A 25,320-nucleotide genomic window follows, 5' to 3' on the forward strand; every position below is an offset into this window, starting at 1 on the left:
TATCCAGATGAACGAAGGAAGAAGTCACCAGTTTGACCTTGGCGAGGACTGGCTTTCCAAGTAGCCTGTGATCCAATGTGTAGATACCCTGGCAGTGTGGACAAAACCCGCAGAACAACAGCTGTGTGGTACTTCCTACCGCTTCTCAGTTCTTACCTTTCGGAAGTTGGTTAAAAGTTCCAACCAACTTCGGGACTGAGAGAATATTACACAGGATGGGGAGGGGAAGTGGAGGGTATTTTGGAATTTCAAAGTAAGTAGACTCTAAGGAGAAGCATTCATCTGAGAATCAAACTAACAATAAGGAATCACAGATCAGAAGAGATCAAAGCCAAATTCCCCTCTTCCCCGCCAACCTTCCAAACTTTCATGTATCTTGAAAGGTTCAGTCCCTTCTGGGGTGGGGGGTGGTCCTCTGGGCCCTTCTAAGACTAAACCTGACATGGTCCTTAGGATGCCATCCCCACACCTCACCCTCGGCTCCTCTGTGCACCTGGGAAGCCCCTTAACTTGAGCCTCTGGCCCCTCATATGTCAAACGATGACACCGAGGCGCATCTCAGACAACTGCCATGAAGAATAAATGGGAACATTTGCAACTTGTACATGGCTGGTGATAGGAGCCTTCAATTAATGGCAGCTGTTTGCTATTTTTTTTTTTTTTTTAAATCTCTGTGGCTATAAGGGGGCTTGTAGGGAGCAGGTAATGTTCTTCTGGCTCTCAGTGCTGGTTGCACAGGCATGTTCAGTTTGTGCAAATACAGCAAAGTGCACACTTTTAAAACATTGTGGTAAAATATGCACAGCAAAATTTACCATCTCAACCATTCTTAAGTGTGAAGTTGGATAGCACTAAGCACATTCACATTGTTGCATGACCACCACGCACACTTCTGAAATGTCGTTTTCTGTATTTAATTAGTTAAAAAAAAACCCAACCACACCCATTAATGATGACAATAATACTAATTAAAAATAGTCCCAACAACCTGGTGGCTCCTATGTAGACACTGCTTTCTGAGGTCCAGTGGAGTCACTAGTCTCTTCTGGGGGGAATCTAGCTCTTGTCCTTGAAAGGCAGTGTATTCTGAGTGTTGGGGGCATCCCAGGGAAGGAAGGATGGGGCTTCCCAAGGAGGCAGTTTTCAGGCCTGATGGAGCTCCCTATGACAAAGGAGTTCCCTATGTCTCTTTCCTAGGACAGGGATGCCCTGGGGCGCCTCTCCCTCCTCTTGCTCCCCTCTCTTCTCCCTGGAGCTCTCAGCAAAGCTGAAGAGCCGGGCTTTGACTGGTCCTTCTGCCATTACAGTTTGCTCAGGGAATGGAGTAGGGAGCAATTGGATCTGGCGGCACAGAAACACTTCCTGGCGGGCCTTCAGCCTTGGAGTGGCATTCCTCCCAGGTCACTGGGAAGTGCTCACAAGGAAAACTTGAGGAATGGGGAGGAGGCCTGAGTTGCTGATGGACATCATCATTTTCCTTTTTTTTTTTCTACTGGGGGGAGGGTAGAGGGAGAAGTAGAGAGAGACTCTTAAGGGCTCCATGTTGGGGCTCGATCTCACAACCATGAGATCGTGACCTGAGCTGAAATCAAGAGTCCAAAGCGTAAATGACTGAACCACCAGGAGCCCTTTGTGTGCGTGCGTGTGGGCGTGTGTGCGTGTGCGTGTGTGTTTTAAGTAAACCCTATCCTCAATGTTGGGCTTGGACTCACGACTTCAAGATCAAGAGTTGCATGCTCTACTGACTGAGCCAGCCAGGTGCCCCCACCACTATTTTCTTTGAAGCCTGAAGTTTTCAGGCAGCCACACTGCCTTAACCTAATAGGGGCAATATTTAAAAACTAAGGGAAATCTGTTTCCCTATATGTGATGCCATATATACCTATATTTACTCTTCTTAAAAAAAAATTTATTTATTTTTTCATGAGAGACAGAGAGAGAGAGAGAGAGAGAGAGAGACATAGGCAGAGGGAGAAGCAGGCTCCATGCAGGGAGCCCAATGTGGGACTCGATCCTGGGTCTCCAGGATCACGCCGTGGGCTGAAGGCAGGTGCTAAACCACTGAGCTACCCAGGGATCCCTATATATACTCATCTTAATGGAGATATTAAATGTAGTGAGTGAAAACTGAGTGATTCTTACCCTTGAAATTTCCCCAATGCCTGTGTAACTGTTGTTCCTACTGGTCACGTCTAAAATGCACACATTGTAGTCATACACAAGTGGGCGAAGTCACTTCTCCTTCCATCTCACAAAGATTTCAGTCACTCGCAAATTTTCACTATGGGGAAACGCCTCCACAGGCTTCACCAATTGGAATATTTAACAGTTTTGAAAACAGAAGGTACTTGTTACCAGCTCTAAGTGAGGGCTCAGCTAGTGCAACTTGTGAAAGGCAAAAAACAAAAACAAAAACAAAAAAAATCTCTAGGCAGAGAGAGAGAGGGTAATGTGGGTAGCCAAGCTTTGTGCCAATTATCTGAAAATGCAGATCTGCAGGGGGCGGTATGGGAATTTTTCCAACCTTTGAATCAAAACTATCAACTCTGCTACTTTATGGTGTCCTCCAAAAAGCTCCTTGGACACCATAATACTGCACTGATTCATCAATTCTTCATAAGTTCAGTATCTACTCATTAATGAGGTTAGCAGGTGTTCCTTTAGCATTTCAGATACTAAAAAGACACAGACTGGTAACACAAGTATTCTTTCCCAATCTGAACATACTCCCCCCCCCCCCCCCCCATTTCCCTCTCCAAACTTACGAGCTGTTCAGTATTTGGAATTTCTCTCCTTTGTGAAAACTCAGGTCATCTTCTGTCCGTGCTTCATAATCATAAAGGGCTACAAACAGGGTCACTCCTGAGAAAACAAAATCAAAAGGGGAGAGATTATTACTCAAGGGGAAATTCATTCCAAGAAATTAAATTTTCACTCAAATCTCATTCTCAAAAACTACATCTAATCAGCACTGATAACACAGTGCGGTGATGTGATTAATGTGTGATAGCAGAGTTGCAGGGCGGAATTTCTGCCTCGGTCTTTGTAGGGGAAGCATTATTTGACCCGACCAAAACCTAGAGCTGGAGGTGCACTTCTCTGTGCACCTCTGAATGAGTCCTCGGGAAGAGATGGGCATTAACATCATGTCCACAGCCAAGGGGGCAGCAGCAGTGTTACCGCTCAGATCTGCGGAGGTCTGCAGCAATTAAAGACATCTTTTATCTGACACAAATTCTCCTCCTCTCAGGAGCCCACGTTAGTCCAGGGTAAAACAGAGCACTTCTTCCCATGACCTGACAGTAATGTAGAATGTAACAGGAAACTCCTTCTGCAGCCTGGGACTGAGAAGACCTACTCCATTAAGTTCACCCCAATTAGATGATGTCTTGCTCTTGGCATCTGCAGTTGCTCTGGGACTCCCTCTCTCCTATCATAAATTTGCCTATCCTTGCATTGATTTGCACTTATTCCTCCTCATACCCACTCTATGTGTTCTTATCTGAGGGGCTCCCCACAGAGGCCCCTCCTGCTTTGCGCAGGTCTGGTGTCAACAATGACAAATCTCCAGCATCCCATGTGGCCTAGGACCTCCTTCATACAGTAGGCAGACTTCTAAGATAGTCCTCAAGGACTCCAACCTCCTGGTATTCATGCTCTTGTGTTATTCCCTTCCCTGGAGTGTGGGCAAACCTAGTGACTTGCTTCTAACCAATAGGACATGGCAAAGGTGATGGGACGTCCCATGAGTGATTAGGCTCCAAAAGATTGTGATTTCTATCTTCCCAGCAGACTCTCTGTATTGCCACTTTTGGCTTAAACACTTTGATTAAGTAAACTGCCATGTTGGAAAGGCACACATGACAAAGAGCTGAGGGTGGCCTCTGGCTGAGAGCCAACGAGGAACTGAGTCCTGCCAGCACCACATGAGCTTGGCAACAGATCTTTCTCAGTTGGACTGTGAGGTGACTATGGCCCAGCCAATACACCTTGATTGCAGCCGGTGAGAAGTTCTGAAAAGGGGGATCTAGTTAAGTTATTCCTGGATTTCTGACCCACAAGAACTGTGAGATCATAAATATGTATTGTTTTAAAGCTGCTGAGTTTGCGGTATGTTATGCAGCAATTGTTAATGAGTACATTCCATTTCTCGGCTCTCTGGCTCCTCATTTGGATCTCCACACATTTCACAGTGCCTGATGTGGCCTAAAGAACGCACAACATGGATTTCACTCTTTACCAGGCTGCCATTTTGCCATGTTGGTAGTTCCGAGGGAGCACATGTGCCTTTGGGACTATTCAAAAACCAGAGAAGGAGCTGGGGCTTGTTTTTCTACCCCATCCCAAATGGGGCTTCCTATAGGAGACCTGGCACCCAGAAGGTCTGACCATGCAAAGCAGCAGGGCTCATTTGGCAACTTTAAATTTCTTTGAAAGCCTGAAAAAGAGACTGGCTTAAAACAAAGAAGTGGAAGCCTATAAGATCATGTCTGTTCTCACTGAACACTCTATTAACAGATTCCTTTTGTTACATAATTTAAAAACAAGCCCTAGCTCCACCGTGAGGAAGACAAGGCACATGAGGGCGGATACTTCCAATCTCCCACTATCTCCCCTGCATCAGCTGGCAAGTTCTTACTGGGGTTTTTAATCTTCTAAGGATGGAGGGGAGAGTCAAAGGAGGTCACAGGGGCACACAGGCACTGTTCTTGGCCTTAAAGCACTAAAAGCAGTGGCGGAGAGACACACATGCACACACAGCAAAGCCAAATAATACAAGGCCGAAGAGTGTGCCAACATTTGGGAGTACTATGTTTTAACTTCCAAATCTTAAAAGGGACCAGGCAGCCTCATACTAAGATTGTCCCTAACTACAGTATAGACTCCCATGTTCAAGGTGAGTAGCCCTTTCTAGTGACCTTATGAATGACACCTGCAGACACAGGGATTCATATCCAGCATTCATGAATGAATGAACAAACAAGGTCGATGTCTGCGTCAGCAGAATTCAGTCTGGTTGGCAAAGAACTCAGCAGGCACAGAAGTGTGTGCTGGTGCATTTTTGGCTCTTTTTTATCCCCCTCTTGTATCCTCAGAGACAGACTTCCATAAAATGCCTCCTCCCTTCCTCCCTCCATTCCAGGAAGGTAGGAAGGATAGGTGAGTGTACTAACATCCACTTGCTCATGTGAGGCTGACTTTAAAGAGAAAGTTGGAACCACTACAATATAATGATAAAATGCCCAAAACTCTGGATCAGGCGCCTTGGATATAACTATGCTGCTTTATCGTAGGCAGAGGTGGGGGTAAGGGCAACAATCAACCAAACCTGTTAATGCCTCAATAGGGCCAACTCCCCAGGTAAAAAGGCACAGTGGGTTCTTATATAAGACATGATGAGCCAAGAGCATAATTGGCTGATGTACATTTCTTTAAACTTTTCTAATAAACAAAACAGTATGGAACAAATAATGTCAAATATCTAGTTACCATGATTCACATGCTGGGAAGAAGATTTGGAAGGCTAAGGATGCATGAGATAACTTACAAATATTTTGCAAAACATATGTCTGAGAATGTATGCCAGATATTTTATGAAGTATTAGCTAAGTCAGCAAATGTACATGGCAGTAAAACAGAGCCTTGTGGTGGGAAAGAGAAGGAAACTTAAAAAGCAAAACAAAACCAAAGCTGAGAAGGATCCCTTAAGGATACATGAGATTCGATTTTAAAATACAAGAATACATGATATACTTGAGGGCTGATAAACTCAGTCATATGGAAGATGATGGGAAGATCAGAAACAGAATTAACGAAGATGAATGGCCAAAAACTAATGCTACCCAATGTCTGCACTGGCTGGGAGGTGCCAGTGGAAGATGAGAGAGGTGCCAGGTGGAAGATGAGGGAGGAGGTGCTGCCCCCACCCCCCCCGCCCACAAAGTGGCTCTTAACTGAGGGGTGGGAGGAAGTGCACTGATATCTGGAGAACTCAAAACATACATTCTCAGATCCAGTCCTGAAAGCTTCTGATGCAAAAGATCTGGGATGGGAATCAGTATTCCAAAAAAGCTGTTACTCAGCCAGCCACGGTTGAGTCTGCCAGTCACGGTTGAGACCACTGACTGGCCTAGACTACCTTAGCAGAAGCTGTACCTCTCAACCCATGCAGCATCCTCACAGAGCAGCAACCTGAGGTCCCCCTGTACCACTATAGATAGCATTTTCATTTGTCCATCAAGCTCTGGTTTTGTTTTTTGTTTTTTTTTTTTTTTTTTAATAGCCCTTCATCTGCCTTGGATAGATGGGGACTGATGAAAAACCGAATGTTAAATCCTTTGTCAAAGGGAGCTGCCTGGAACACAAATGTTCAATTGACAAAAGAATTAAGAATGGCTTAATGCTTACCCGTTCCTCCCCTGGTACGCAAGGTCCCGGTATGAGATGAAGAGTTCACACCCCCAAAGACAGTGAGTCCTTGGCCTCCGGCCGCGTGGAAGTTGTTGTAGTTTGGGATGGAGGTCACGCCGAAGCTGGGGTAGTGCTGAGGAGTGGGGTCTGTGCCATAGCGGTACCCGGAGCTCTGGTTCAGGCTGCCATCCCTCTCCTCTGTCAGTTTTGTTGCTTCTTTATCCTTACATTGCACACAGCCCATTATCTAAATTCCTGTTGAACACAAAAAGGAAGCATGTGAACTTGGATGCTCCTCAGTTGCTGGGTTGCTGGATTAAAGAGGAATCATTTGTCAGGCTCACGCCTGGCTATTCAGGCCTGAAAGGGACATGAGGGAAAGCAGTGGCTTAGGTTGATGGTTAGAAGCAATCTCATGGCCTTTAACTTGACAATCACATTTGTTCCCCATCTGCTCTAGGTGTCGGGAACCACACAGGGTATGGTTACCAGGCAGCAATTGCCTCGGATGAGGCCTGCACCCCTTAAAATCCTCTAACATCACACCCTGCTTAAAGAGAGTCCAATACTACATATTATGCTTTTATTTAGTCATCTAAAAGAATAATGTATGCTCTAGAAAGTCTATGCAATATTAGAATAAAAATCTCCATTATGGCAACAACAAAAAATCTAAGGAAGAAGGTGGAAGAATGTTGGAAAAGCCGGAATACAGCCTCTAAACAGCTCGCCATACTTCTTTTTTTTCATGGCTACCCATTCTTCAGGCACATTCCTGGTAGATTTTAAGCAGTAAGATGGTGATAAGTATCAATATTAAGAAACAGCTGCTGGATGAAAAAATAAAATTAGGAGGGCCTGGGTGACTCAGTCGGTTAAGTGTCTGACTCTTGACTTTGGCTCAGGTCATGATCTCAGGGTCGTGAGATCCAGTTCCACATAGGGTTCTGGGCTGGGCGTGGACTCTGTTCAAGATTCTCTCTCTTTCCCTCTCCCTTTGCCTCTTCCCTCCTCTAAAAAAAAAATATAAATAAAATAAAATAAAATAAAATAGGCAGAAGAAACTAAGAGGTCCGACCATATTTGCCAGATGTCATGATAGCCTACAGTAACAAAATAATTTAAAGCTGCTAATTAACTTTCCAAATTTCCATTAGCTTTTGACATCTTTCAAAAATATTTAAAAAAATCAATCCCACGTTCTAGAGTGAGTGGTAGATTAAAAACTCAGGTCATTGTCACACCACCCTCCTCCAAACCTACTTCTATGCTCATCTTTGAAATGCCACCACCATCAATGACTGACTTGCTCGAGCCACAATTCTGAGAAGCAACCTTAGCTGTTTCCTTTTTACTTCTCACTTTCCCTGTCTCACACTCTACTATACAAACATGCAAACTTCTCAGTTCCTTAAAGGTTCAATGTTCCCTGGACTCGAACATTCTTTCCTGATGTGCAACATATCCTTCATGTTCCAGGTAAGACACTGCTTCCTCCACGAAGCCTTCTCTGGTCCCATACCCTCCTTCCAAGGCTGGGGTGATGCTCTTTCTAAGTGCTCCCATGGCATCTTGATTTTCCACCTATTGTGCCATATTAAAACATGGTCTGTCCACTTCTCTCATTGCCCAGTGGACTGTGGGTTCCGGGAAAGCAGTGCCCTGTCCACTTTTATCATAGTTCTAATGCTAGTGCTTGGCATGCACAAGTGCTCAACAAACAGCAGTCAAATGAGTGAAGATTCTCTAGCCTAGTATGTTTGTCTTTTACTCTTTCTTTCTGCATCAAGACCAACTCTGCTCTCAGTGACTTACAGTAGTGGCTGATCCTGAATTTTTTTAATCTATTGCTATTTGTGACAAATAAGGAGAATTCAGAAATACAAGGTTAAGTTGGTTAAATGATCGTACTTTGGACTGTAATACCCTGTCGGGTTGATGGAGGTAGGCTGAACATGCAATGGATGGGAAAGGGCTTCCAAAACTCTGAAAAGTGGCCTATATGAAACCCAAGGATCAAATAAGAAATGCATGACATCATGTGTAATTACATGTGTTCACTGGGGAGGGCAAAGCTGGTACAGGAAGAGAAGGGGCTTGCAGTAGTGGAGAAGAACGAGGGAGCCAGTTTTTCTGAGTATCTTAGTTTTTCTGAGTATTTTGTGATCCAAAGTGTGGAGTGCCACATCAGATAGAGAGACTCTTCTTGGCGGCAGGCACTGTTCTGAGCTCTGCTTTTCTGGGGAAAAAGGACATGAAAGCAGCATAAGAGTGCTCTAAAGTCCTCTTACATTACACATTTCAATAAATACTTATTGAATTCAATGGCAGTTCCTGAGAATGGAAATGTCTGGAAATTGAGCCGCCTACTGCTTGAGCTGAGATCACCCAATCTGGAACACATTTACGCATAAATCACTTGAGACTAACTTACAGTACACTGGGTCCAACATGCTCTCTAACTTATGGTAGATGAATGCCATTTTAACAAATTTCCAATAGGAAATGCAAACTATCTCCAAGGCATGATTTATTGAAGGAATTTCATCATTTGTGGTTGGTATTGCTTCACAAGACTGATAAATAACTTGCTCACTTTATATTAACGTTTTCATGGAAGAGAGTTGCTTTGAGCTTCCACAAAGGCCAGACAGAGATAGTTCTTGTCCCAGGCACTTTTTTCAGGGATTTCACTGGCTTACTCTAATTAGAAGGTGTGAGACCCGAATCACGGAATCACACCATTTACATCGGCGATTCTCAGCGGGGGTCAACTTTACTCTTCTCATCCCCACAAAGGGACATAACAGGCAATGTCTGGAGACACTTTTGGTTGCTGAAACTTAGGGATAAGAGGTACTACTGTATTTAGTAGAGACCAGGGATGCTGCTAAACATTCTGCAATGAACAGGACAGCCTCCAATGACAAAGAACTAATCGGCTCCAAATGTTAATAGCATCAAGGTTGTGAAATCCTGATTTATGGAGGAGAAAGAATTTATATCTAGATTTCTGAAATTGTATGTAACAGCGGTTTCCCTTATATGTGTGATCAATGTGCAATTCACGATGCCTTTCCTAGGAGAACAGGCAGGCTAGGTAGGCTAGGTATCAATTTAAAAATTGATAAGAAATGCTGATTCTTCCCTAGAAGCTTGTTCCTTTCCACAGAGAAAAGAATCTGAACCAAAGAGAACTCCCAATACAAACTACTCTTTCAAGTCCAACAAAACAAAACAAAACAAAACAAAACAAAACAAAAATGACACATCAGAACCCCACTGAAAATAGGGCCTTATATCTAAACCACTCTAAGAAAAAAAACTAATCTTTCACAATCCACTAAGAAAAAGTATCACCACTGGAAATAAACAACTAACACCACATATATAACTATGAAAAAATGAAAGGAAACAAATGGTAAGCTCCCTGATGGCAGGGATTATTTTTTGGTTTTGTTTTATTATCTAGAATATTGTTGCATGCTATATTGTAGAGCTCAATACGTATTTATTAAATGATTAAAATGCAAAAAAACAAAAGTTGGTCAAAACAATTTTGGAGGAAACAATCCTCTTTTGTAGAAGGGATAGCTCTGTTACTACCTTACACATTGGCAGTTTCGAGTAAGAGGTTTCTGCACAGGTCTTGCTTCCTCTCTTCCCCTTGTTTGCAAATATGAAGACACTGAAATAAATCAGTAAATGCAGGCTCAAGACATTAAAAGTTGATCACAATGAAAATATTTGTGTAAGAACTTGTGGTCTTCTTCCTCCCACTTGGGGCAGTTAGACTAACCATTTCCTGATGGAAAAGTCGGAAGACACTCTATGAGCTGTACTCAACATGACTTCAGATTCCTTGCCATGCCATGAGACAAACTTCTGAGCATTTGAGTTAAAATTAAAAAAAAAAATCCTTTATTACATATAGTTCTGTGGTGTGGCATTTATGGCCAATGCCGTAGGTCCATTATGAATGTATAATGTACTAATATACTGGCACAAGATCCGTGGGGCACCGGGAAACACTGCATAATGCTATTCCGGAAGTGGGACTTTGGAATTACTCTGACTAGTAAATCACACACCATGAACTCATGACCATCCTTCTCTGCATGCTGCTATGCCTAGAGAAGCTGGTGGACAAGCACTTTGACCAATAAGATCCTGTAACCGTGGTTGAGGTGTCTGGATTACAGCCACAAAGCCTTCCCTGTCTTCAATCCTTTGGCAAGACTGAAGGGTTCTTTCTGTTACGCAAGGAAAACCTGACACGTGAAATTTCCTTAGTCCTGTGGATCTTATATGTGCCAACAGCATTAAGCAACTCAGGGAAGAGTTGTCAGAGAGAATCCGAGAATTGCCACACCCTGTTCCTGTGAGCATGGCAATCAACCCATCACAGCACTTTCTGGTGCTATGCCACGTGTGGCCTCAGAGTTCTTCTTCACATAAGCCCTCGAGTGATTGACTGAAGCTGCCATCAAAGATGGAATCTATCCACGACTCTGGGCATGGGCTGCTTTGATGCAGAATGAGTCTGGTTGAACATACACTCCCTCCACCCATGCCACAGACCACAGTCCAGTCTCCTAGGTGCACATTAAACACAGATAAAACAAAAGGTAAGCTCCCATTTCCCCATATGCCAATCATTAAAGCAACACCTGTATATACTCAGGTCCTAACGCCACAGGACTTCCGAAAAGATTTCAGAGAACTAAATACCAAAGAGGGGGAAAAGGCCACTGGCAGTCTTCTGCAAAAGCAAATTACCTTCTCTTGAGACATATAAACTTGCAGGCAGAGGAGGGATGGCAGGAGGAAGAAAGGTGAAAGTGACAACAAATAATTTTAATTTCAGCAGCGAGAGCACTTTTGTCTTGGAAACCAACCTAGGTGGGTGTGGGGAAGTGAGAGCCCTGAGGCATAGGTTGCCATCCTTGCTGCTGACAGTGCAGACTTTGAAGAGTGACAGGTAGAAAGCCACACTCTTACTGTACCCTGATGTGACATGTTTCTTGGTGGTATCATTCACCTTCCCTTTAGCTGGTCTCCACTTTACCTGGGTGCAAATCATAGTACAAGTGAAAGAACAAGAGAACCTAGAAACCAAACAAAGCAACTGAGATAGGGGCAGTTGAAAAAAGAATTGAAAGCTGAATTGTAGATCAACTGCACAGTCTCATACACTTCTTGGGAAACACAGCAAAAAACTGGTAGTTTAATGAGCAACCACCACCCTTTTCTGGTCAATAGTAATTACATGAGGCAAAAGGGTGAGAGGTCTCAGAAACACATCACAAAGGCCTTGACTTCTGGGTAGAAGAGCCATGGCAGGGGGTTCTTAATCCTTGTCAAATTGGAAACATCCACAAGAATCAACCTGCGGTATCTTGCTATGTTCTCCATCGAGAAAATGAATCCCTTGAAAGTCTAGGGAAGGCTTGCTTTGGTTTTCACCACATAACTGCTGGAAGCAGGACATTTAGAGACAGAGAGGGCCATGTTGATGGCAATGGCCACTGGGACACAGAACCTGTCAACCAAATTTCCCAGTACTTTCAATTCTTTACGATGGGACTTTTCCTCTTTGGAGGACATTGGGTCCTAACACCCCACAAGAGAGTACAGGTGGTGTTGTCTTTTGAGGACACCCAGGGCAGAAGGGCCAGTGCCGACCGGGGAGGCTGGAGAAAAAGCAGAACATTATTAGAGGGAGCACAGACACTCCCCACGGTCCCAAGACAGGGAAAAGGTCACAGATGGGATGGTATGTTGGGCATGTAAATACCCGAGGCCTGAAGCACAGACAGCATTGGTATGGGGTCCAGCCAGTAATCCCAGACTGGCTATAAAAAACACAGGACTCTGCTTCTTTGCTGCCAAATGGAAGGAAGGGGTGAAAACATGTGCCTTGCTAAAAACGTGGTGTGGTCAGCAGAACTCCAAGGTGTGCCCCAGATTCCTGCCCTTGGTGCTACAAACCCTGTATGAGTCCTAGGACTCATGACTGATGGGATAATCACTCCCTCGATTAGGCTATTTTATTTGGCATGGTTGACTTCAACAGAGAGAAATTATCCCAGGTGGACCTGACCTCATCAAGTGAGCCTTTGAAAGGGACTGGGCTCTCTCTGGAGAAGTAGATAAAATGTAAGAGGCATTCAAGGGGAGGGATGTTCTCCGCTGCTGGCTTTGCAGATAGAGGGGACCATGTGGCCAGAAATGCGGGTGGCCTTTGGGGCCTGAGAACAGTTCCCGGCTGCAAGAAGCCAAGAAACGGGGACCTCAGCCCTACAACTGTAAGGACTTGAACTGGGCCAGGAACCTGGAGGTGGATTCTTCCCTTGAGGCTTGAGATGAGAATGCTGTTGGCCAACACAGCCTTGGGAGCAGAGAGGTCAGCCACACCATGCCCAGATGCTCAGAACTGTGAGCTAATAGATGGGGGCTGTTTAAGCTGCTACGTCTGTAGTAATTTGTGACACAGCAAGAGAAAACTAATCCCTATTTTGGTGGAATGGGCAGCAGTGAGATAAAGGCTCCAATCTTGGTGGTGATGACCAATGTCCAATGAGGGCTCACTGCAAGCCAGGCACTATCCTATGTACTGGAACATACTGTCTCACTAGGTTCTCAGGACAATGCTAAGACAGAGATATCATGATGTCCCCTTGTTTTACAACAGAGGAACAGAGAGGTTTGAGACTTTGCCCACAGCTCAGTCAGGGGTGGAGATGAGATCTGAAGGCAGACAGACTGATTCCATGGCTGGTGCACGGAGCCTGTAGATCAGAGTTGCCTTTTGCCCTGTGGACTCCTGGCTAGTCCACGTAGGGGTGTGGGTGTGTGGTGAAAGGAGGGGAGGGAGAGGCCTGTGGGGATGGCCTCCTGGTTCTACAGAGCTCAGCTTCATGGGCATGACTACTGGGGACCCTGACATTAGGCACTGGGCCTCACTCCCCTGCATTACATCCTGCCTCAAGACCGTGGGCTCTGTAAGGGTTCGGGGACCATGCCGCGTGTGGTGAGTCACGGGCTTCCTTCATGTGGTGTAGGGTCTCCATGAGCATTTGAACCGATGGCACCGAAGCTCCTGACAGGTCCTAATGCAGTGAGTGTTTATACACACCACAAAGGAGTGAGCACTGACATGATTTGCTGTACAGGCAAAACTTGCTGGAACATATTTACTGTATAAACAGAGCACAAGCAATGCCTCCTCCAGGCACAAAATAACAGATCTCTACTCTTGGTGGAGTCCCATAAGGGAGAGCCCCCCTCCCACCCCACAAGCAATACCACGTCACATCTTTGAGGTGATGCCAACGCAGGTACATATACAGTGCAGATGCTGGCCACATGCAATAGTAGGAGAACGGATCCTATTTAAAAATCAAATGAAAGCTTTGCTTTGGAAATAATAAGAGGTGCTGTTGGATGATCATTTGTGCATGACGCTGCAAGGTCCTCTGGAGGGTGAGAAGGATGGATCTTGTTCCGTACTGCACAGCAAAGGAGCTGAACTACTATAAATCATGCTCACAAATGTCACATTACTTTAAGGAAAAAAAAACCCATATTCCTGGCACCTAGAATATTTTTTGGCTACCTCCCTGGCTTATCTTGTTCAAATGACGGCCAGGCCAAGAAGCAGTGGCTCACACCCTGTAGCGTATTCTCCTTTCCCTTCTGTAAAACCTTCCATTCCCCAATGCCCGGAGATTCAAAAGCACTTAATAAAAAAAAGAAATGGAAGCATTAGACCCCAATGGTGAGGTTTAACACTGCAGTCAACGAGAAGCTGGAACAAGTCCCAAACACAAATGGCCAAATGAGGTTTTAACATCAAACCGTGGAAAGGCTCCAAAAGGAGGGAAGAACATTTTCTTCTTACATTCACTTCGCTTCAGATCCCAGAGTTAAGACAAGAGCAAAATGTTAATTAAAAAAAAGAAAGAAAGAAAGAAATGTTTTAAGCGTCTCTATGTCAAAGGGTTCAGAAGGAGAGCACAGATTGTGAAGTTTTTCAGGTCTTCTCCCACCCGTTTGGGAAGAAAAAAAGTGCTTTTGTGGTTACTAGTTTGAATTTTTATCTTATTTTTATTGATATTTAATTCACATACCATAAAATCCACCCTCTTAAAGTATACAGTTCGGTGGTTTTTAAATATATTTTAATATATCTACATATTACATATGCATGATGTATTAACCTGTATGCTTAATATACAAAGGAAACCACTGCCATATCTAATCTCTAGGACATTTTCATTACCCCCAAAAGGAACCTGAACTCATTAAGCAGTTACTTCTCATTCCCCTCGCAGCTTCACCCCTGACAATCAATGGTTTTATGTCTTCACAGATTTGCCTTTTTGGACACATTTCATACGAATGCAATCATATAATGTGGGGCCTTCGGTGACCGGCTTCTTTCAGCCGGCACACAGTTTTCAAGGTTCATTCATACTGTAGCATGAATCAGTACTTCATTCCTTTTCATGGCTGAAAACATTCCGTTGTATGGATATACCTCTAGTTTTTTACCGATCATCAGTTGATCGACTTTTGGATTGTTGCCACTTCTTGGCTGTATGAAATAATGCTGCTATGAACATTCATGCATAAGCTTTTATGTGAACATATGCTTTCAATTTTCTTGGGTTAATATTTTAATATGTAAGGAATGTATATAGATTAAAAAACCCCACTATGATTAGGTAAATGGGAAGGCATGTTAGTTGGTAATTCAAAGAAAGGAAAACAGGACTTGTGAAGCTTCTGGGAAAATGTTACCTTCAGTAGTAATCAAAGAAGCACAATGTAGACTAATGAGAGACTTTCACCTCTCAGATTAACCAAATTTCAAAAGGAAGTCTGACAATAGTGACCTGAAATGCCTATTCTCATATATCGCTGACAGAAGACAAGGAATTAGTGTATAACCTTTTCAAGAACCAATCTGACAATATCATAAAAAAAACCCTTAAAAATGGGCCTGCTCTTTGTGAATCTGTGCTGAAAAAATGCTTTCTGAAAAATGACACATGAAGACATCCTATGATACATTTCTTATAATTTGAAAGTTAGAAAACTTGCTTATTTAACAAGAAGATGATGGCTAAGTAAATGGTGAGGTGTGCCCATCAAGAAAAGTAAGACAGAAATGAACACGTATGCTTATGGAAAATTATTAGTAATATGGAAAAATGCTCATATCATAGTAAGAAGGATCACATGATTGTGACTATATGACCAATGCCTTAAAAACTGTTTGGAGGGAAAGATACCAAGATGCTTGTTGGTGGTGTGTGGCAGGATAACACCACGTGTGACTATTCTTTCTTCTGTTTTTTTTTTTTTTCCCCTCAGCTTTTCTATACTAAGAAAGCACAATTTTTATAATAAAGCATTTTTTTAAACAGGAAAGATCTCTTTAATTTCATCAGTTGCTGATATAATTTGTATAGAAGTATATAACCACACATGGATGAAGTATGCTTTGTGAACTGAAACATTAACGAGAGGTTGAGAGTGAGATGGACTGATTCTAACGTCTATTAAGAAGCAACCTCTCAAAAAAAAAAAAAAAAAAAAAAAAAAAGAAGCAACCTCTCCTCCTGGAAGGTTTGAAAGGTGAAAGGTACCGAAGAACAGATTTCCTCTTCTATTTTACTTTTAAATTAATTTATTTATGGGGGGGGTGCGGGTACAGAATCCTCAAGCAGACTCCCCGTTGAGTGTAGAGCCCGATGCAGGGCCCGATCCCAGGACCCTGAGGTCATGACCTGAACCTAAGTCAACAGTCGTCTGCTTAGCCAACTGAGCCACCCAGGCGCCCCTAGGGCAGAGAAGTTTCTGAGTGAGTCTTCATAACATCTGCGCTGGGAAGGGGGCAGTGAGGGAGCAGTGCTGGGGGTGGGGTGGTGAATGTACACAGATGCGCGGCCATGAACATCTAATTAAGGGCACAGAGTAAGCAAAGCCACAGCGTACAATCTACTCAGAGGACCACGCAGGTGGCAAGGAGTAGAATCTGGGATACCAGAACCAGAAGTGGGGTGGCTAGATTAGTGGGTTCTTGAGAGCCTTCAGGTCCCAAGCTCCTAGGTACCTGGGGAAACCCAATGAAGTCAGTATGATCGTGCTCTGAACAAGTCAACGTTGGAATACCACCAAGGAGTTCTGGTTATTAAGGTGCCTGCAAGACCTCTCTGTGAGTGAGGGCCTGAAGACCACACGCGGGCATGGCTCTAGGTGGGGAGAATGAAGCGAAACACATTTTTCTCTGGATGCTTGCTGTTGGTGGACACAAGACGACTTGCTCAGGGAGGCAGGCAGAAAAATTCTGCATTTTCCTCTTGTTACCCTCACTCTTTCCTGTTGGGACATTCAGCCTGGCATTTTGATGGTTTGGCTTTGGACTTTGACTAGAATTCTCCAGTCCTTAGAATTTGGTGTTTTCCAAGCAGGGCACAGAATAGTAACCAACGCTGGTTCATGTGGCCTAAAGTTTTTCAAAAACATCTAGGATTCAACAAAGATGCTTCTTCCTAATTAATGTTGGTACTTGGTCAAGTATCTTTCTACTCTCCTTGGTCCCGTTTTATAAAAACAACCAGAGGAAAACAAAAATAAAAATGTAGGCTTCCTTTCACGAACCGGCCAAAGGAAACAGGAGAGTCAGTGTCACATCTGGGCCACAGTGGCAGAGCCTGGCTTTCTGGGCTGAACTGGCCAAGGGCCCAAGGGTCAGGGTGTCACCTGGCGGAGCCACAAGAAAGCACATTAGCACAATGCAGCTGTGTGAACAGGCGTCATCAATGCCCCCTGCCCGCCAATGTGGAGAGTGAACGCGAAGGAGGTTCACTCTCCAAGGCCAAACAAAGACCCTCTCTGCCAATCTTTCTAGTCTCTGTGGAGGTTTCTCGCCAGATGATTCTGCAAAAGTGGCCTCATCCTTTCAGAAAACAGTGAATTCTTTTTCCCTTTAATTCATCAGTTCCAGTCAAGAAGCTCTACTCCTTTGAAGAAACAGAATGGACTTTGAATAAGGAAATTTTCCTTTTCCTTTTCCTTTTCTTTTTTTCTTTTTTTTTTTTTTTTTGCCCTCGAGCTCATGTTTGTGTTCATGTCCCCGGGAGACCCCCTTTCCACTGATGACTTGTCTGGTTATGGAGTCGGAGCGCATCAAAATCCACCGTCCTGAGAATTTGGTTGTGAAGCCACTTGCGTTGTGTTTTTGGCACTGAGGCAGATGTCTTTTCTTTGAAGACCGACATGAAGCCCTGTCCCCCCTCCCCTGGATCTTTATGTTGGCGCTTTCTAAAGTTGCAAGGAATGTGCAACACTCCAAGCCGTAACTTTTGCATCCCTTGCAGGGGTCTAGAATTTCAAAGCTCCTTGGCAGCTGCTTTGGTGTGAATGCTGATAAAGTCGGCCTGCAGAAGTGCCCCTAACTCTAGGCCTTTCCTGGGACGAGGAACAACAGGGACAGTGAGGATGGGAACAAAGGAACCAGAGGCCGGCGGGGCTCTAGCCAGCCTCCTCCTACGGCCCCCGCGCCTAAAGGGAGCGCGACTGTCTCTGCCTTCCCCTCAGATGACTCTTCTCACCTGACGATGCGGTGGTTGCGTCAGAGAGGCTTTCACAGGAGGTCTGCGCCCATGAAAGCGAGCCTGCAGGCCGGGTGCCCACAGAGGCATGAGGAGATTAGCAGCGGGAGGTAACAAGTGAGAGGAAGGGAACGTGCACCGCCGAGGGCAGGCAGCGATGCTTGCCCCGGCCCCGGGCTGTGGCCGCTCTGTGGGAGGAACACGTGTGCCGAGACCACCGGCTGATGACCTACTTGGCACCAGAGAGAAATCCTGCCAGGTTGCTGTTAACAAATCTGAAAAGGAAAGCTGCGGTTTCCATACCAGCATAGTTGCGTAGACACCATGGCTTACGTTTACCATAAAGCCATCCAACGGCGGCCCCACTGGGCGCGTGAAAGCGGCAGAGCGTGCTTTCCAGAGCCTTGTCTTGAGCAGTAGGTGAGCCTGGGGTTTATGTCCTTAGAGAAGACGGCCCACATGGTCCCCTGGCAGCTTCTGGTACCGGATACGGCTGCCCGTGGCCCGAGGGGCAAGGGACACGCAGCCTTGAGGCCCAACTCCGCACACTGAGAAGGGGCCTAGGTGGGGGGTGGTGAGAAGGGTGCGGCCCAGGGCTCGCTGTGCCACAGCCCCACCCCCTCCCTCGGCAGCGACCCCATGGCCAGGCACCTGCAAACTCCACTTCGCACTCCCCTGCAGCTGGGCTCGGCCAAGGCAAATTCTGGTCAACGGGTTGGGAATGGAGCTGGTATGTTCAACCCCTGGGTCTTCTAAAAGGGAGTGGGGTGCTCTCCATCCTCCTTCCCACTGCCTGTGGGCTGGAAAGTGGACGTGCTGCTGGTGAGTTGGCCTCAGGCAGGCAGAGGATGGCAACTCAACAGCGGATGGCTGAACGGCAGCACAGGGGAACCTGAGCCCCAGATGGTCTTGTGGAGCACGGCTGCTCATCGGCCTCAGAGCTGTGGTCTCGGACCCAGCACGAGAGGCATGAGTGCCCATCTCGTGGGAGCCACTGGATGTTTGCAGGGAGGAGTGGGCCGGGTCTTTTTGTTCTAACAGGCAGCCTGTGCCCTAACACAAGAAGGAAGGAAATCTAGCATAGAGGTCGAAGGTGGCTCTACTGCTCACTTACTTGGTTTCTTTCTCCGCCATAGCTTCTAACCTCCTTCGATACCAACAGTTAAACTCACGTGAAAGCAGGTTAGTCGGATAGTGACAACAAGCCGTGACAATGGCTACCATTTATTGAAAACTTATCTTGTGCTTGGCACTTCACGTACGGTATCTCAGTCAATTTTCCGAACCACCTCGGAAGGGTATTTCACAGTTAAGGAATCTCGGGCTCACAGGGTTCAAGTTGACTTGCCTGGGGTTACCCAGTCAGTGGGACCCGGATCCATGTCTAATGCGATCACATCCTCTTCCTACGGCCCCGTGTTTCCTTTTGAGGAGCATGCTTCGCTCCTCGCCATTTTCATCATTCTTTTTGAAAGGAACCCAGGATGAGAAATTTAATGGTGTGACAGGCGCTGGGCATTGCTGTGTCCCACCGATATTTTATGTTTTGCACTAGGGCTGAACGTGCTCTTTCAGTGTTCTTCTCTTTACAGCGGTCCAGCTTAGGGCTGGCTCCGAAGTCCCCAGGACACCTCAGTCCTGGAGAACCGGGTCCCGGATTAGAGAAGGCGTGGGAGCAGTGGCAGAGCCTGGGGCAAGGCTGTGAGGTGCCCCGTGGTCCGGAGCATATCCCCTGACACCGTGGAGGCCTGTTTCCTTGTCGGTCCAGCAACAGGCCTCAAGAAGGAGCTCTTATACCAGGCCCAACATTCCTGAAGGAGCCCAGCCCTCCTGTACACATTTGAGCAGAACTGAGTCTGTGAACAGGCCCAGGGGTCTCCACTCTCCGCAGCCCTAGATGAACGTTATTGATCCTGAGGACCTAGGGAGTGACCTAAGTGGTCAGGTGTGGCTGTGAATGCTCAGCTGTCCCTCGGCCATGGCCAGGGCCTGGACCGTGGCATATCGTGAGAGTTTTTACGACATGATAAGAACCAGGCATGGCTATGCCCTACAGCTTTTATTTTTTTTTTTGCACGATGGTTTAAAATGCTCTTTCTCATGTGGTTTTCAGAAGACCCAACCATCCCCTCCACTTCCCTCTGCTGCTCAAGTGAAGGACGGCTCACGACACGGCACCACCAGCTCAGGTATTCGAGATAGGCTCTGGTCCTGACCTACGGCCCCCTCCTCACAGGGAGGCCCCGATTCTCTCTGAGTCCTTCCTGGGATTGCCAGGTATAGCTGTTCTCCTGAGTTGCTGGAGGTGAGGGGGTTACACGGAACAAAGAAACTTCCCCCACCCTCCCCCAAAACAAGAGTTACTCAGGAATCACCATAGTGACAAATCACTAGTTTTTGATGGTTTCACTTTCCGTGCATTTTCATCTCTCTTCTTATTTACATCCAGCCCTACCGCCAGCCTTTATGCAGCAAACAATATTGATCGTGTGTGACAGGCACTGCACAGAGGGCTGTGGGCACGGACTCAAGTAAACAAGACCCTGCCCGCGAGGTGCTTATAGCTCCTTAGGAGGGAGACCGTCAAATCTGGACTTGGGTTGGGGAGGGAGCACCGAGGGACCTGAATTGATCCAGGCCGGCAACCGTGAGGTACCTGGTCCAGGTGAGGAGAGGGCGGCACAGTGCACGAGAGCACAGACGTGGGGTAGGACACAGTTCCATGTGGCTTACGGGATTTGTTTCTGCGTTTCCAGAGCACTGAAACGTGTGCCCGGCCTCTTGCAAGGCTCTACGAATGAAGGCACCAGGCTCCCGCTCAAGAAGGAGCTGGTAGTTCAACGCAATGGCTAGAAGCAGCTGGGAAGGTGGCTGGAAATGAGGCCAGATCACAAACAACGACGCGTCCACTTTACTGAGCGCTCACTAGAGTCCCCGAAGCTGTGCTGTGCGTGATAAGCAAACGATCTCCTCTGATCCATCAACAGCCTTGTGAACTGGGCATTATTCTCACTGGCAGCTTCTTACAGATGAGGGGACAAGGGTAGGGGCGCAAGTTACGTGCCTAAAGCCCCCCAGCTAGGCCGCACTGGATTGCAACCCACAGTTGAGCCTAAGACATAATCTTAAACGTGTGCTAATAGGGCTGAAGGACTTACACACTAACTAGCTGATGCTCAGGATTAAGCGGGAGAGGGACTGGGTCGTGACAGACACGTACTGGAATGGGGCCGGGAGAGGAGAAGCACGGGGGAGCCAGACACGGAAGCCGAGAGTGGGAGAAGCCTGCACGCGGGTGGACGGTGCATCTGAGTAAGATGTGACTTTTTCAGCTGGGCAAACGACCCATTTCTAGCTCCCATCTCTGCCTGCTTCCTACCTCATGAATCACCCGCGACCACGGCGACACTGTAGCTTTTGCTGCAAGCGAGAATGCAGATCTAAAACTGTCCTGCAGCCGAGCCGGTTTACTATGGGACCACGTTAAGTGACATGTTCAGAGGCGCCTGTCGCTAAGAGAAGCCCGAGATCTTTTAGGGCTGGCAGGAGGGGGAAATGTGCAGCTGGGTAGACGGTTGCCTAAGTGTGACAAGGACAGACAACAATAGAGACAGATGGACACCTGCGATGCACGGCATCTGGAAAAAGATGACACCTGTCCACTCAGAAGGGCACGTAACAGCTACTGCGCAACAACGGACTGATGACCTCCGATGTCCGCAAGGGGAGCCTGCGGAAGGGGCTAGGGGTAGAGGTGCAGGTCCGTGTGAGGTCCCCCTCCAACCACAGACGGTTTGTTGCACCAAGCCAAATAGCAACGGCTTTTGGCAGAAGCGGCGGTTACGTCTCAGTTTTGCATGGAATATGTAATATGGACACTTTTTTTTTTTATTTTTAGGCTGATGTCAGAAGACGATGGCTTATATTTTGGCTATGACAGCTCTGCTCACATCTACAAGCTCACCACAGTCAGGGGACGGAGACTGCCCATCCACCAGCAAGGGTCACCAGTCAGCAGCTCTGAGCAGCAGCACCAGGCAGAGCTAGCCTGTCCCCAGCGCCCAGGCCGCGCTCCTGTGCAATAGCCCTACAGACTCCAGGTGACAGTGACCCAAGTATGGCCTCCTGCTGTGCCCCAGTCCTGGTTCCATGCGACCCCAGCTGACTGGGCGAATGAAAATGGTACGTACTTGCACTGAGCCTGGGCACCAGCTCTGCCATAATTCTCTTTTGACAAAGGCCGACCTGACATGCTAATCATCAGCCCAGGCAGCGGGGAGGGAGGACAAAAGGTCCCGCGGTTAAACCAGCCTGCACACTCTTGGTTTCTGCCAGGGTTCATCTTTTTTTTTTTTTAATACTAATTATTTTTTTTATTTTTTTAAAGATTTTATTTATTTATTCATAGAGACACAGAGAGAGAGAGACACAGGCAGAGGGAGAAGCAGGCTCCATGCAGAGAGAGGGTTCATCTTTAATCTGGACACACATTCTCCGAATGCCCGCTCCACCAAGACCCCTCTTAATTCCCTACGCAACTTGCTTCTCAAGATTTGCACTTTCTACACAGGTTTCATCGCTAAGATTTAAAAATGTTGCTAAAAGTTACTGGATCTCCGTATCTCTTATAGAAAATTGATCATTGGTACCAATTCCTCCCTTCCCAAACCCACTAAGCTGTTTACTAAATTGTTTTTTTTTTTTTTTGAATTTATGTGTTTGAGAGAGCGAGCGAGCGAGAGAGCAAGAGAGAGCATGCATGAGCAAGGGGAGCAGCATGCAGAGGGAGAGGGAGAAGCAGGCTCCTCGCTGAGCTGGGAACCTGACACAGGGCTCAATCCCAGGACCCTGAGATCATGACCTGAGCCAACGGCAGATGCTTAACCCACTGAGCCACCCAGGTCCCCCTAAGTTTGTTTTTTTCTTAACCATATCTCAACTGTTTTAAATCTGTGTCTGTCCTAATACGCTGGCTGGTTAATCTCCCTTTCCATTTTTCCCCCATTATTTCTTTTGTGCCTCAAACATCGGACTCTCCTTCAGCCTAAAATAATGCCTCAACTAAATTTCTCTTTTTCACTTTTGGCTCTGTTTCCCGTGGCCAAACAACAAACAAAATTCATCACTTTTTTTGGGGATCAGAGCATTTCTGTATTCTCATTTAGGTCAGGTAACAAAATATCACTTACTTTTAAACCAAACCAAACCAAACCAAACCTACCCCAAACCGTGCCCCTTCGTTTCTCCATTGTAATTCTAGCACAGAGAAGTGATGCCATCGACGGATTTTTCAGTCTGATGATACAAAGTACTGGTAAAAATGTGGAATAATGGACTCCCTAAAACACTGCCGGTGGGATGTAAACTGCTAGGATTACTTTGCAAAAACAATGTTATATTATTTAGTGAAGATGAAGATGCATCTGGCCTCTGAGTCACAGTTCCACTCCTAGGCGGAAATCCTGAAGACACATGCCTCTGTGGGCCAGAGGACGCGTGTCCCCGCGGTCTGAGGGAGAGCCGGGAGTCCGTATTTTTCCCAGTTCCAGAGGCAATGTGGGCCTTACTTCCCGGCAAGGGCCCGGGGTGAGGGCTTACACCACCAGCTCAGATCTATCTTTGGAGCTGGGTCCCCTCCAAGGCCTGTGGTTTCGGCCACAGGGAAGCTCACTGGAGAAGAGTGATGGGAAAGGCACCAGCCTGCGAGGTAACTATGCCGGGGGTGCTGCTCCCTGGTCAGAGACAGCCGGCCCGAGGAGCTGGCAAGGTTCGCCGTCATTTCCCCTTCCTCTCTCAGCCCCGGCTGCCCAGGCGAGGTTGGGCTTGTGTGCCCCGATGCAAACTCCACCTCGTCTGGGGAGGAGCTTGGAGTCAGGAGGGCCGGCATCCTCGTCTTCAATGCAACCCCCTCCCCAGACAGGGTGCTGCTCTGCAGGTGCCGTTCCGTGCCAGGGGTGAGAAGAAACCTCTAGGTGAGGCTGCAGGACACAAGGCTGAAGGCTGAGCCCTGGGGAAGAGCCGTGGGTCTTCTTCCCGGTGCAAGCCTCTTGGGGGGCTGGGGGCCCATGTTTGCGATTCTTGGCCTACTGAGGCCGACCTACGCACAGCGCCGGTGCAACCTGGCTTTGAGTACGTACTTCCAAGTGACAGTGACTAGAAAGGGAGATCAGGAACCTCTTCTAAAGAAGTGAAAGCAGCCTCATGCCTTCCGGTGTGCGGCCGCCCTCCACCTTCCCACTGCCCTGTCTGGTCTCACTCGGGGAGGCGGTGCACGGTGGTCCCTGTCACCCTCCCTTATGCTCATTTCTCCTCCTGATGCCCAGCGTGGCTTCCACTGCCCCCCCCCCCCCCCATCTCTGGCAAACAAATGGGGAAAGTGCGTGGCTTGGCCAGATGACCTCCCTCCGTTTGTCCAAGCCCGTAAGCTTCCTACGTTGAGACTGATAGATCCCTGGGGCAAAGCACTGATGGCCACGTGGCTATCGCTCTTTTAGGCTTAAAAATATCTGCAAGGTGTCGTCGAACGTTTTACAGATTCCACGAGGCACCTGAAACCTGCCCTGTTGTTATTCAGCCTCAGGGGCGTACCGAGGGTGGAGGCAATTTCTTTATTTTTTTAAAGATGTTTTATTATTTTATCTTTAAGATTTTATTTTTTCATGAGACACACACACACAGAGACAGAGGCAGAGACACAGGCAGAGGGAGAAGCAGGTTTCACCCAGGGAGCCCGACGCGGGACTCGATCCCGGGACCCCGGGGTCACGCCCTGGGCCGATGGCAGGCGCTCAACCGCTGAGCCTCCCAGGCGCCCCGGCAATTTGTTTAGTTTTAAATCATTATTAACTCCTAATAATGTGGGTGTTCCGGCGAGATGCAATATGTGTGGGAGATGATGATGTTATGTTGGGAGGAAATCAAGATGCTGATGTGATGTAAACACAAATGGAGTCTGGGTTGGATTTCAGGGAGGCCACGCAGAGCCCATCTCTGTGCGACTCGGCCTTGTTCCCACGGCCCTGCCAGGGTTCGTCTCTCACTCGAGGCTGCTGTGGTCCCCGCTGCAGCAGCCTGTGCCTGCCCAGCCAAACGTCTCAAGAGAGGCCCCTGCCAGGCAGCTCATTATTTGGGCATGTAGGAGAGAGAAAGGAGTGATTTTTCTTTTAATGGCTTCAAATGCACTCCTTTAGTTCTAAAATGAGTTGCCTTCTAATTCTCCCCTCTTTTTTTTTTTTTTTCCTCCTTCCTTCCTTTCTCATTGCCTTCGGGTGTCAGAGGGTAGAAT

General features: G+C 46.8%; 2 protein-coding genes across 5 annotated transcripts in view; one reads left to right on the forward strand and one right to left on the reverse strand.

Moving 5' to 3' along the window:
• LOC112658473 (uncharacterized) overlaps positions 1-25,320 on the forward strand; it is a 444,780-nt gene that overhangs the window by 202,313 nt on the left and 217,147 nt on the right. The window lies entirely within an intron of this gene.
• The window catches only part of FYN (FYN proto-oncogene, Src family tyrosine kinase), a 211,362-nt gene that overhangs the window by 51,292 nt on the left and 134,750 nt on the right, over positions 1-25,320 (reverse strand). For all 4 annotated transcript variants that reach the window (XM_025444839.3, XM_025444838.3, XM_049092471.1 and 1 more), the window contains 2 exons: positions 6,409-6,666; positions 2,766-2,862 (listed from right to left, as the gene is read on the reverse strand). In XM_025444839.3, coding sequence (XP_025300624.1) covers positions 2,766-2,862; positions 6,409-6,655 — 344 coding nt within the window. In that variant the 5' untranslated portion in view covers positions 6,656-6,666. The remainder of the gene's footprint in view (positions 1-2,765; positions 2,863-6,408; positions 6,667-25,320) is intronic.

Source organism: Canis lupus, chromosome 12 (genome assembly GCF_003254725.2).
Source record: "Canis lupus dingo isolate Sandy chromosome 12, ASM325472v2, whole genome shotgun sequence".
NCBI lineage: Eukaryota > Metazoa > Chordata > Mammalia > Carnivora > Canidae > Canis > Canis lupus.